The sequence below is a fragment of the Vespa velutina genome, chromosome 17 (assembly GCF_912470025.1).
Source record: "Vespa velutina chromosome 17, iVesVel2.1, whole genome shotgun sequence".
Lineage (NCBI taxonomy): Eukaryota > Metazoa > Arthropoda > Insecta > Hymenoptera > Vespidae > Vespa > Vespa velutina.
This window is the reverse complement of record NC_062204.1, coordinates 4043794-4058427: the sequence shown is the minus strand read 5'-3', so window position 1 is coordinate 4058427 and position 14634 is coordinate 4043794. Positions and strand designations below refer to the sequence as shown.

The 14634-nt window shown below is 37.5% G+C and overlaps 1 protein-coding gene across 31 annotated transcripts in view; it reads right to left on the bottom strand.

The window, feature by feature from the left end:
- Positions 1-14634, bottom strand: part of LOC124955171 (actin-binding LIM protein 2) — a 25065-nt gene extending 10431 nt beyond the window's left edge. For 5 of the 31 annotated variants that reach the window (XR_007102788.1, XM_047509208.1, XM_047509207.1 and 2 more), the window contains exons 1-5: positions 8481-8955; positions 2454-2614; positions 2149-2314; positions 1383-1623; positions 819-1149 (exon numbers count right to left, since the gene is read on the bottom strand). Coding sequence is in view for 29 of the 31 variants with exons in the window: in XM_047509208.1 (XP_047365164.1) it covers positions 819-1149; positions 1383-1623; positions 2149-2314; positions 2454-2614; positions 8481-8580 (999 nt within the window). In the remaining 2 variants the exon portion in view is untranslated. The other 26 variants (XR_007102789.1, XM_047509191.1, XM_047509206.1 and 23 more) reach the window with 23 other exon arrangements.

Here is a 14634-nt window from a genome sequence, read left to right as displayed (position 1 = left end):
ATCAAGCTTTATTTCGATACGAACAATTCTTCGATCTCTAGCATATTCTACTTTTATGCCATCCGATGCTTATGCGTACGTTCGATGTGATGAACATTTGTTCAAATAAATAACAATAAATCGTACGTATGTTTGTACATATCAAACGAGATGGAATATACACATACATTGAAATGATATTTAACGAACGATATCGATGCACCTGAATACAATGTGCAATTGCCAATGATCAATATAGCAACGTGCATTCAAAACGTATTTTCTGCAAGAGAATTCTTCTCGATTACTTCCTCAGCCTGTACAATTCACACACGTATGCCTTGTTCGATATCTTCGGAGAGACTTGGAATACGAAAAAAAAAAAAAAAAAAAAGAAAGAAAGAAAAAAGGCAAAAGCTCGTATACGTGATACGCCGTGTGCTTTTTGACAAATAATACATATACAAAAAATAAAAAGAAAGCTTAAGCCGAATAAAATCGAAAACATAGCAATACCCATAACAATACGCACTTATATACAAGATATAAATTGATAATATATAATTGATAATATATATATATATATATATGTATATATACAATTACATACACTGTACATTTTATACGAGTTCCGAGTATCTAAAATACGTCTCTCGTATTTGTATTAAAATAATTACTTACGGTATCTCACGTTATAGATCACGATTCTCTCGAAGTAAATCGTTTTGTCGAATATATATATATATCGATATATCGATTTACGTAGATCGCGAAAGTAAGGATACTCGATCTCGTTCGAACGATCGTTCGTAGAACGAAAATAGAAAATTCGTACGGACCGAAGTTACCTGCATTTCCGAGGCGCTACTGGAAATTCGTTCGGATTCTCTGTGTTGCGGAGTATGTGCACCTTCTCCGTGTCCGTTGACTATACCGTTCGGTCCGGTTGGTCCTGGACCGCAACGAGGATGCCAGATTGCCGCACCTTGCAGATACATCTCTTCTCCGTCGCCAAACGGATCACCGCATTTCGTACAACGAGCGCAGGTCGGATGAAAATGATGATTATCACCGGCCTGTAGAACCTTGCCGCTTATGTAACGATTACAATACGCACACTTCACGCCAAATTGTTTCTGATAATCCTTCTCGCAATAAGGCACGCCGTCTCTGCGAACGAACATACACAGATATCTTTGATCCAACGACATTCGATATACTCCGTCCAATATCTTTCATAATATTGTCTATTATCAAAAATGGATAAAACTAATAATTCTCCTTACATATTAAGGATAATAATTTTAAAAGAAATATATTTTACATCTTTCCAACTTTCCATAAAATAAGATGTACGAGCGTAAAAAGATTTAAAGGATCGAACAGAAAATGATCTCACTCACTTCCCCATATATTCGCCATGTAGAACGGTGTCGCAGCTATGACATTTGAAGCACCAAACGTGCCATTGACGATCGAGAGCGACCAAAGCTTGACCTTCTCGCAATTGGTTTCCGCAGCCGGCACAAGCACCAGGGTCAGTCGTGGCATCGCTGGATCCTCGAGTACCACCACCGCTATTCCCCACTGGCGTCGATGCTTCTCGAACGGGGATACCAACGCATCGATGACATAGAGCTTGACCTACGGGGACAATGAAACGAAAATTGTATAGATCCGGTCTCTCCGTCATTCGACGAGTAAATGCCTTCTGTTGTATCGCTTAACTCGAATAATCACATTATACGAACATCTTATTCTCGTTGGACTATTCCACCTATGTAACAATAAAATTTTATTTCGCATTTGATTTTTAAGTGTTTGTTACGGAGATAACAGATAAATCGTTTTATCGCGTGATCTCTTATCGCTGATAGCCGATTATTATTGCACTTTCTTGGTAACCGAAGTATGACTAATCATACAACAGGCTACCGGCGCGGCCTACGAATCTACGTAACGTTACATAGTTTTCAGCCTTCGCACGTATTGACCTTGTAACACTAAGGAGCGACGATTTATCCGAACGGTAATTTGCCTTTAACAGAACGACTGCTTATGCTAATTTCATGACTCGTTTCGCGAAGCACGCGACGACATATTATCCCTGCTCGAATTCTATTTCTTTTCTTTTTATTTCTACGTAGTCGCAAGTTTAAGAGAACGTACCTTGTACCAGAGAAACTTTCGTTCCTTGTCCAAGCAACGGCTGTCTGCATCTTTGACAGTGAAAACAATTTGGATGAAAGGCATGCTTCTCTCCAGCTGTAACAACGTCACCTTCAACGTATTCTCCGCACCCAGCACATTTCGTGCCCCAACGTTCTCGGTAATCCTGTACGGAAAGGAAAAAAAAGAAAAAAAAAAGAAAAAAAAAATAAATAAATAAATAAAAGAAGAACAAAAAAACGATCGATCTCCTTTCAATATTTCTATAAAGATTTAAAAGATTTTAAAAACTTCTTGAACTTTACCTTCGTACAATAGTAGGAACCCTCTCGAGCAAAGAAGCCACCTTGTGCTAAACTAGCATTGCACTGAGCACACTTGAAACAACCTATATGAAAATATTTATCCTGTACCCTCAATACCTCCCCGCTACACTTCTTCTTACAAGACTGGCAAAATGTTTTCCCTGTAAAAAAAGACCAAGCAAAACAAAGAAATGTCAATGGTCGTTTGGCAATCTCCAAAAACGAAAACAAAAAGATGGATATCTAATTGTGAATGCTTTGTACGTTCGACGATGGATCCTTTCATTCTTGTTCTATAACTAAAACTCGTGTTTCGTTTCTCGTTTAATCAATGGCACCACGATACGATATATACGATTGAAATGCTTGCCACGTACCGGTCGAGTATGGTCTACGTTACAAACTTAATCCAAGCGTAGTAAAAGTGCAACGTATGACTCAGAGCCACGTTAGACGTCGTACCGGTTGCCATATGGAAAGAAGAAGAAGAAGAAGAAAAAGATTGTACAAGACACTTGCCAGGGCACATTTACGCGACCCGCGGCCATCGAAAACGGGTGAAGGTCTTCCTAGTGCTGGAAGTGGTCTTCGTTTTATAAACCTTATCGCGGTTTTCTTGTCGAGGTGCGGTTAGATAAAGTACCGTGCGGTTTTCGTACTTGACGACAACGGACTCGATCGTGTATAATCGACTAGTTCTTCTATTTTTTTTTTCTTTTTTTTTTTTTTTTTTTTTTCTCTCCTTCACATACGAAATAATTTCTATTCATTTATTTATTTATTTGGCAATCAATGAGAAGAAAATGCAAGTGCACTCTCAACGTAAAGTGATACTAAATGAGATACCTTAAAAGGCAAAAGAAAATTAGAATTATAATGAATTAGTCTAGAAATATACGATAGATTCTCGTATGACAATAATATATTTATATGCAACAATAAAATAAAAATTTATCTTGTCGAACATGTTCCATTTTCATACTCCATTTTTATAACTCCTAGTCGAACTAAAACGATATTTTTTTTTACGTTCTCGAGATAATCCTCGAATCGCTGTTCTATGATTCGCTAGAACGATCAAAAAGGATATAATTGTGAAAGCGTCGCCGAACGTCAAAGCGGCTGATTGGAATGCTCATTTCAAAGTTACGAGCCGCAGTTCCGCTTCCTCTTAGAGCATTCCTATACATCGCTATCGAAACTTTCTAGATTCGCTAGACATATTGGCGTGGCTAGTTTTTCTTTCTCTTTTTATTTCTTTCCGTTTTTTTTTTCTTTTTTTTGTATAATCTCCTAATAATAACCGTAAGAAACAAATATCGAAATGATCGGAGTCGAAAGAAAATTACGAACGAGTTGAGAACTCGAACGAATCGCTCCTTCCTTCTTTTTTTTTTTTTTTTTGTTTATTATCGACATAGTTATTCGATAATAAAATTAAGACGAACGATGAGAAAGGAAAGATCGACGAGAGATATATTTATTAAGGGAATCGAAACGATCATTCTTTTTATTCATCATTTATATCTCAAAATTTTCACTTTATTTATTTCCGTGCGTGATAATTTTACAACGGGTTTAGTACACGACGGGAATTTAAATTGAAGATTTTCGAGTCGGCACGAAATAATCCTCCCGAGAGATCGGTGCAGCACACGAATAAATGACACTTTCGAAAGAAATTAACGAGATTCTTGGCGACTACTATATACGTATATACGAATCCTATGTACGTATTTATTTATATACGCAAGTATGTACGTCCGAACAGGTGTATGACTCACGCGACAACTTTTCCCCGTTATTCTCGTCTTACTTTTAACGAGTCCTCTCGTTCTCGATTCGCGATTCTCTTCAAGGAAAGAGAAACGAAATATGTGTTACTCGCAAGTTACTTCTCGTCACGTCGAGAGAGAAAATTAGCAAGAAATAAAAAGATAATTCGATAGAAAATAATGATTTAATTAAGTTGCAAGAAATGGAGATTCGAACAAGTGACATCATATAAATGTAACTAAATTTATTTACTTATCGCTCTTGTATTCAAAGAGAGGAAGATCGTTCTCATTCGGTCATGTGGCGTTAATGAATTCCAACGGCATTTCATCGAAGACGAGGCGAGCTAGCTAGTAAGTACATAAAAGGGACGCCTCTTCTAGAATGAGTCTGAGTCATCCTTCAAAGAGTATATACATATGTGCGTGTTGTGTGTATGTGTATGACAAAAAGAGAGAAAGAGAGAGAGAACGATGTCACGAGTAACTCCATTGATCTTTCTTTCTCTCTTTTTCCTCTTCTCTCTCTCTCTCTCTCTCTCTCTCTCTCTCTCTCTCTCTCTCTCTCTCTCTCTCTCTCTCTCTCTCTCTCTCTCTCGACATCGACATCGATTTATTATCGTTTTTTCTGCATTACTTCGAGCCTGAACGTATCAACTAAAATAACACTGTCGACAAGTGACACAGACTAAAAACAAGAAAATGGTAAGAAAAGTAGTCGTAGTCTTATTATTACTACCTGACAGAGAACGTGACCGCGTTGATCTTTGGCGTGTGCAAAAAGGACGAAGAGGGGAGAGAAAAGGAAAGAAGGAGAAGAGAGAGAGAGAGAGAGAGAGAGATCGCAAAACATTCGGCGAGAAGTTAGTATCGAGACCTTTAAAAATACGCGGTGATATCATGAAAGAGCTCTTCTCGGATGTATTTGACGTCACCGGTTCATCACGTGAGTTAAGGTCACCGTACACATCAGCTTAAAATCTTTTCCTTTCTCTTCGCGTAGGCTGATTCTCTCTTCCTTTATATTTCTTTAATCGTTGATAGAGGATGATTTTTGTATATATATATATAAAAAGAATTTCGAATGAATCGAGTAAAATTTTCAAGCATCTTGACGAGCGACCAACACACATCATGTCACATCATAATTCTCATTGAGAGTTAACAAGAGTTGCAGTGGGAAGCATCCGGATACTTCAAACGGGACTACGATCCGAGACGAATTCCGGACATCTGGCCAGTTTAATAATCTCCCCACACATAATATACGAAACTCTCGATGGCATTAAAGCACTAAATGGAGAATTTATTTTATGAAATTTATCGTTAGAGTTACATGCTCGAGAGCGTCGTATTCCTCTAGACCGAGGTATAATGATTCTCTTGAGAGAAGAGTGACGTGAGAAATGAAAAGAGAGGTAAAGGAAATAAGAGAGAGAGAGAGAGAGGTAGAGATAGATCTATCAGTTCACACCCCTTTTCTTCTTAATGGGTTCCCGTCGACACGTAACTCGGGCGTTCTACATGCACCGTTCTCGGTCGCGGTATGTTAATATGATTCATAAGTGGACTAAATAGGATGTCGCAAAGTGGGGTCAAATGCAGCGCGACCCCGACGACTCTTAGTTTCTCTCTCTTTCTCTATCTCTCTCGCTCTCATTTTCATTTACACGCGCTCTGGGTCATCAAATCGACAACGTCGTACCGTATCAACGATGTTTACAAATCACGACTAATTGCGATACTTTTTCGTCTTCTTAGATCTTACCCTATCGATCTATAGAGAGAGAGAGAGAGAGATCTATTTCGTCTCGTATGGTGAACCATCAATCAATTTTCCACGCTTCGTTTTGTTTTTTCTTCTAAATATAATTATCATAATTAAAGCCATTAAAATAATAAGTGAATATGATTATTCCGTTTCCGCATACAAGAATTTTCAACGGGGAAATGAACAGTAATAAGTTTCGAGCCTTAGCACAGATACATATAGTAATACATTCTCTAAAGATTTGCGTGTTTAGTAGCGGATGTGTGACACAAACACGAAACGCGATAGTAGACGATGATAGCAAAGAAGATCAACGAACCGTCCATTAAATTCGATCTAAACTTACACGTTCTAATTTCGTTAGTTGGTTAATTATTATATATATATATATATATGCGTATGCACATCATAAATGTAGGTATAATATACTAAAGTATACTTGGGAATATCGAAGATAAATGAAGTAGGAAATTCGCATAGGATCATTAATGGCACGTTAAAATCTCATAGATCTAAATCTCAATAACTACATTATCGTCGAGCAAACATATACGCGATAACCACGAGCGAACGGGATGATAGAATTAAATTTTACGCCAAGTCAAAGCTCACGCTAGTTCGCTCTCTTTCGATCTTCTTCTTGTCTCGTCCTGTCTCGTTTCGTCTCGTTGCCTTCATATATCATTTATATACATAAAGATAATACGTTTAACCTTAATGTATCGGCTAAACGTCACGTTTCCTTTTACCGCTTCTAGCCTACAAAGTTTCATAACCCCATTTATTAGATACTACCAACCAACTGGTTATACCGACTTTAATGTTTGCCGACACGAAACGTTTAAAAATCAAAGAACTTATTCCTACGATGACGACGACGACGACGACGACGACGAAGAGGTGTAAGAACATATACGAAAAAAAAAGGAAATAAAGAGAAAAAAAAAAAAAAAAAAAAAACGTTACTCGGTCGGTTTGAAAGCAGCTTAAAATATCCAGTATACATTATAGGAATGATAACATTATCTTTCTCATATTGGTTAATAGATTTCTATTACGAAAGTCGTAAAATGCTCTGAAGTTTTAGGCTACGAAATATAAAACGAATATATTAACTTTCATTATCGTGAGACTTTAAACTGTATCTAAGTGAACGATACGAAATGTAATGAAAAATCTATTCTCGATATCCTCGTAATAAGATTACGTGCTGATGATGAATTATATTAACGATGACCAACGAATGTAAATATATACATATAGACACACACACAAACAATGTACTTGTACATGATGCGTCGAAGTTTTTGCTTTACAATCTTCAAAATGTTTTTTCGATTACATCGCGAAACAATACTACGTTATCAAAACGATACTTTCAACGTGTTCTGCCCAGTTTCTTATCTACAATATGCTGGCTTACTTAGCTTAGATATAGAATAGAAAAATTTTGCCAATCGTCGTAACAGTTTATAAAGTCAGATGACGTACCATATTACATATGGAAACTAATTATATATTATCATAATTTAATAATTCATTAAGTAACAATTTGCTCTTATTTCATAGTCAATTGAATTGCAAAGATCATTGGCATTTAACGAAGGACATGTATGTATATATGCAAGTACATATAGGAATAAACTAATAGAAAGTTTTAATTAGACAACTTGAACGACTTATTAGTAAAATAACAATTAAAAAACCAACGGAATATAGCTCGTAACAATTTATATGTGCTCGTTGCTCGTGGAAAATTTATGACATCAACGATCGAACCTAAATCGTTTATTTGTCTTTTTCTCGACGATACTCTTCTATTCTCAAATTTATACATGTGCACTCTGTTGGATTCTTGAATATCGCCACGAGCTGTTTCTCACGAAGAGCGAAAACGTGACGGGGAAATATCGAGAGCGAAAAGCAAATAAGCTCGTGATTATCGTGTCTCAAGTCATGATACACGAGAAATCGTGTGCTAACTTGGTATCTCTCCGTGCTAAGTAACATAATATATATATATATATATATATATATTATATATACATATATACATATATATATATATATACACATATGTATATATTTCGAATGTATCTTTTTATGCAACTTTTATACAACATGTACGGATACGCATAAAAATGTACTGCATATATAAAACGAAGATAATAGAAGACGTTCAAGACATATGTGTAGAAAAACGATTCGTAAAACTTTGTATTTCTTCATCTTTTTTTCCTCCTTCCTTTCCCCGGTGTCAAATCGCAGGAAATCGTAATGGCCATGAGAGGATCCACGTCAGATGGCACTGGAGTTGTCGTTATCGCGATCGTAAAACGTTAAACCACGCCTTAGTGCGAGAGAGAATAAGAAAGAGATCGCCATTTAATCGATAAAATTTGCACGATAATTCACAATTGTATTTTAAAATAATAAATGGAGTATCCTCTTTCAATTGTTCGTATGGTTCCTCTCTCTTACCCTTTTTGTACTGTTTTTGCTTGGTCTCCTCGACAGCTTGGTCCTTCTTGACCCCGTTGCTTTCACTCGCTATAAAACTCTCGCTCGTTTTCGACTTCATTGTACCTCTCTCCTCTTGGTTACGTAACTTCACGCGAGTTAAAAAAAGAAAAAAAGAGAAGAATATATGAAAGAGTAAATGATACAGCGATAAAAAAAAGAAAAAGAAAAGAAAAAAAAGAAAAAGAAAAAAATTTCGATTTATAAAACGTTCTTCTCTATTATCTATTATCTATCGCGATATTAGATAATAATGGTTATTATATATAAAAGTTAAAACGCGTGACGATCGTCGTTAAATCAATCGATCGATTCGCTGGAAAGACGACGTAACTACCTCGATCGCCGATCGTAGACTGGCTATGAGTCTCTCGGCAAAAGGAATTGAAAGCGTCGGAGCAGAGCCACGGTGATTAACGTTTCGATTGTCAACCGTCACGACAACTGTTTACTTTGCGAGCTGTTCCCACCTCTAAAGTCTATCCCTACCACTCGAGATGCCCTTCGCCATCGCAGTATTATCGTAGATGTTGGATCGTCAAGAACTACATTGTTGTGATCTTCCAGAAATAATTTTGACGAAAATATTTCGACAGTATTTGCGAATTGTAATTAATTAATTAATATATCTATATCTATTATCGCAATATCGCATAGGAATAAATTATATTAAATAATTGATCGTTTATATCGAATAACGTAAAAAGGTTATCGAACGTTTATTAAGTTAATCCATTTACGTATCATTGTATAATATTATAGTCGTTTTACGTCGTAAGTAGTTCCGTACAAGGGGAAAAAAGTATCAAGGTATATAGACATATTTAGTCTTTGTATTATTTTTTTTTTCTTTGTGTTATTTTCTTTTTCAGCCACGTTAGCTCTGTATCGTATTTCCGAATTCTCTTACTCAATTTATTATTATATGAATAAATCACGTTCTTATCGGTGTATTCGATTACAAGTGAGAAACTATATATATATATATATATATATATGAGCGAGCGAACGAGCTTGTGAATAATTTAAGTATCGTTCCTACTTAGAAGGTTATTTTTGTTAACAGTTGGACGTAGAAAGCAGAACCGCGATTCGAACGAATCAATGAACTCTTGTCTCTTCTCGTGACCGTTCGATGAGCCGAGAACGACGACGACGACGACGACGACGTCTAATTCTTGGCGTTACTACGTTTACCTCGAAATTCATTGAGTGATGTTAACATTCCTAAAAGTTAATAGTATGTACGTAGGAAGAGAAGTTTATATAGACGGGATAGTTATAATTCGATATTAGATGCCGGTGATAAATACTTTGGAATCAATGACTGGACTTGCGCAAGCGTCGTAAACGCAAAACCGCGTTTCTTTGCCGTTTTTCGAAAAGTCGAAGCATGCGGATTAATAACGCTCCGATTTTATGGGATGGCGTTATGCAACGGCGTGTAACCGCAAGAAAAAACGAACGGTCGGTGGTCCAGCCGCGATTCTTGTTCTGTTTTTTTTCTTTTTTTTCTTTTCTTTTTTTTTTTTTTTAATTACGGTTTTACCTGATTTCGTCGACGACAAAAACGAAGAAGAAAAAAATCGAGTCGAAGGCAGAAGGTTCTACCTCATCGGTAGAATGTAAAAATAGAGGGAGTGAGAAGACACACGATTGCGTGACAAATGTCAATAGCTTCTCAAGACCATTGCTGTGCTACCTGTTTGTATTATCGTTTTCTGTGCCTTTTTTCCTTCTTTTCTTTTCCTTTTATTCTTTTCCTTCTACCTTTACAAAACTTACGTAACGCGCACGATATATATATATATATATATATATATACTCTTTGGAACTACATCGCAATCTAATTGTTACCGCATATGTGCCTATCTACGAGCGAGCACGTGAGATTGGATTTATTCGAGGAAAAAGAAAAACGAATAAATATATAAATAAAAAAATAATAAATCCGTGTACGGCTTTAATCCGTTTAAAAAGAAAATAACGTGGACTGGCCAAGATAAGTTTATTTTCTTTCGTGAGTGTTCTCATTCTGTCGACTTAAAGACGATGCATAGATAAGTTCATTAAGGAAGTACAAATTTTATATTTGTCTTGATAACTTGAAAGTTTTAAGGAAAAAAACTATGAAGGAAGGAAAAAGAAAAAGAAGAGAATATTTTCTACATAGAACGCGCGTAACTGTAAATGTGTGTCAAGCCTACGACTACGAAAGTGTTATACTATTTGCATGTAATATTATACAGCCGTCCGTCAATAAACATTACTATATTGTATTCTCATCTGTTACATAATCTCGGAGTCGAGTTCCATCCACTCTCGCGTCTTCGCGAAGGACCTCGTCCTACCGGTAGGAAACAACAAACCGTGATCGATGTAATATCGATTTTATAATGAATCACTACGAGAAACGATAGTAGATACTTTTCGTATTATCAGTAATTCATCTTCGACGTTATTAATTATTAATCTATGTATACATTTCGCGTGTAAAAGTCATTTAATTGACTTTTTCTAGTTGCTCGAAATTAAATTAATAAACGGATGAACGAATAGAAGAATGATATTTTTCGAGGGCAAGAACACTACGTAATACTATGTAACGATATACATAGACCTACACACACACACACACACACACACTAAGAAGAGTCTAGAGTTTGGCGCATTCGGAGGAGAGAAGAGAGTTCAGAGTACTCCTTCGATATCGATCGGGCAATGGTTGCAGTTTCTCGAGCTAAAGAAACGGGAAATAGCATGAAACGCGTGTCCCTTTACGGTAGAGGGTGCTTCACCCCTCTACCATGCCAAAAGTGTGTCGATACTCGCGAGGGTGGCACGCGAGGAAAAATCAATAGAGCTAGTCGATCGTCGTTCCAATTGCAGCGACGCGTCTACAATTGAGAATGCGTTCCTTTTGCAAGTAATTATGCATGAGACAACGAGGGTGAATTTAATATGAAACCTAACGAATAATTATATCAATGATACTCTTATACAAACATAGGTTCGTATCGATAGAATTCGCGATTAGAGCTTTCACGTTATTATATTATTCGATACTCTTGTTTAGCCATTAATCGATGATTTTTTTTTTTTTTATTTTCTTCTATTATATTAAAGTAGAAAATTATTATGATTATATATGTTAATAGTAATTTGCATCTAAGAGCCTTATATATTATCTCGAGGTCGTCTCGATTCGAACGATCCAATCCGTTAAACTTTCTATTAACACGAAATTAAAAGTAAATGTATTATTTTCACTTTCGATCATTTAAAATATGCCGATTTCTCGATAAAGATTTATAAGATAGATAGATAGACGCGAAGTAGCGCCAACGGAGAGGTCTACAATACGCAAAGCGGATAGCCGACAGTCACGATGCCGTGAATTATAAATAACATCCGTGAATGTCCGGCGCACGTTCTGCATATCTTAAAAGCCCACGATGGATTTCCAAGTATTTGCTCGGTGGCTTCTCTAAGGCTCGTATAACAGCGCGACGATTACGACTTATACTATTGAGAATCATTTTTACGTATTACAAGTTTGGTTATATATTACGAATGAGATCGGACAAAAAGAGAGGGAATACGATTAAGCGTTTCGTATTACAACATATCTTTCGTACATATTTTATAATTTATTAAACCATTCCTCGGTACCGTTGTAATATCAAAACTAAACATCGATATTCCAGGATGCGATTAATCCTTGTAATTGGCAAAGAACCTCTAATCCCGTAAAGATATATCTATACTCGTGAATATGATAAATCATCATTAATCATTGCGATTCGTTAATATATCAAAGCACGACCATCTCTTTCTCTGTTTTTCAAATCATTTCATACGTAATTAAATCCATGGAGATATCCCTCTTTTTTGATATTCCGATAAGTCGGATTTCGACGAATATCTTTTTCGATGAAGAAGATGAAGGAAATGGTTAGAAAGACATACGTTCTAATGTATGTAATCATCGTATCGGTCAACGAACCGTCAAGAAAATCTTCTCGGATATGTTGAAGCCGATAGAAACGAGTTGGAAATAGCCCCAATTTTCAATATCCTCCTTTTCTCCTCGTAGACGTCGTCTCTTTTCTATGCGCATACGCGTGCTTGACTCGTATACGCGCGCGCATAATCACAACAGAAGAGAAGGAAAAGAGAGAAAGAGAGAGAGAGGGCACTATGTGCGTGCAACGCGTAGGAGGGGACGCATAATTGCGTGGTTAAATTTACGAGCGTGTATTGGGGAGACCTCGAGAGAGAAAAGAGAAAGAGAAAAGACTCGTCTACACAAGCCCTCTTTTTCTCTCTCTCTCTCTCTCTCTCTCTCTCTTCTCTTTCGCTCTTCTCTTCTCTTTCAAAAGCCGACCATACGAAAATCGAGACGCGTGCAAAACAATGGACGCCTGGTGTGAAACGAGCTGCGAGAGAAAGAAAGAGGGACAGACTTTTGCTTTTCTTTCTCCTATTTTTTTTTTTTCTTTCTTCTTGACTTTCGCGTGGGAGGATCGTAAAATTCCTTTCCTCTTATCCTCGCGATACGTACAAAAATCTTACAGGCCGAATAAATGATTATTAAATTTATACTAGTCATTTCCTCTATCATCTCGATTAAGTCGTAGATATATCAACATAACGATTTCACGATAAACGTTTATATTCAAGCATGTATTTGACGAAATTAATAATACACGAATAGAGACGATTTCGTCTGACAAGAGTTACTGAATATCATGTACTGTACGAGTTTAGGGCGTGGAATCGTAAAAGGGGAAAAATGGAACGCAAAAGGGAATTTTCATCGAGTCTTTCATAGAGATAGATAGGAACAATATTACTTTCCTAGAGGATCGTCTTTCAAAAGATATCTATACGAAATAAAATACGAGCAAGATTGTAAGAATAAAAATAAATATAAACATAAAGAGGCTTCTCTCTCTCTCTCTCTCTCTCTGAGCTGTTGGAAAAAACCTATGCTTGGGGTCGCCAGAGAGAGAGAGAGAGAGAGAGAGAGAAAAGGTCGGAAGGCGAGTCGAGAAGGAAACATGATGCTTCGTAGGGAGAAAGAGAGAGAGAGAGAGAGAGAGAGAGAGAGAAAGGAGGTAGCATAGCGCATACTAAAAGAAGAAAGAGAGAGAATACAGGTCACGCTTCGAGGCGAGGCGATACGCGAAGTGAAATGAGACTAAAAGGAAAAGTGAGGAGAGAAAGAGAGACGAAACCAAGTGAGGAGAGAAAAAAAAGAAAAACCACGGACATCGGCGACGACGACGACGACGACGACAGGCACGCGCCACGGACTCGCCCTAGAAAACGTCAAATCGACGATGAGAACGACGACGACAGATTCACCCGCCTATTTATAGAGATCCTGTTGAAGAGACTTCGTCGTCGTCGACGACGACGACAACGTCGACGTCGACGAAGAGGTAACGCTCGAGCAGCTTACGATCCGTTCGAACGACGTTCGCCTCTTTCTCTTATTTTTATTTTACCTCTTCTTCCTCTTCTACAAGTTCTCAAGCGTCGTCGAGAACTCGGCCGTTAAGAAAGAGAAGCGTGAAAATCGCATGCAGGGGCGTATCACTATCTTCCTCTCTCTCTCTCTCTCTCTCTCTCTCATTGCTACACTGACGCCTACGAAAATGTTGGGTGAGTGACAGAAACGGAAGATCGACTTTAACTCTCCCTCTCTCTATCTCTCTCTCTTTCATAAACGAGAGCGATATCGCGGCACGCGCGCACACGTTCAAGTCGTCGCTGCATCGAACGTAAAAGAGAGAGAGAGAGAGAGAGAGAGAGAGAGAGACAGATAGATAGATAGATAGAAAGAGAGAGACAGAGAAGGCAACCGGCACTCCGGGAGTCACTTGATTTCCGCCTTTTACTCACCCATCCTCGCGACAACCAGGAAGTACTTCCTCGAATCCTAATGAACGTTTTCTCGTTATATACCAAGTTACGCGATCATATTACGGCACTGTTCGCGAAATCTTAGAAAGATGCTTCCCGGGTTAACTCAGAAATGCGCGAAAAACGCGAGAGACGTAGGTGCCACGAAACGCTCGACGTCCGACATTGCGTGCTGGCGCAGCCG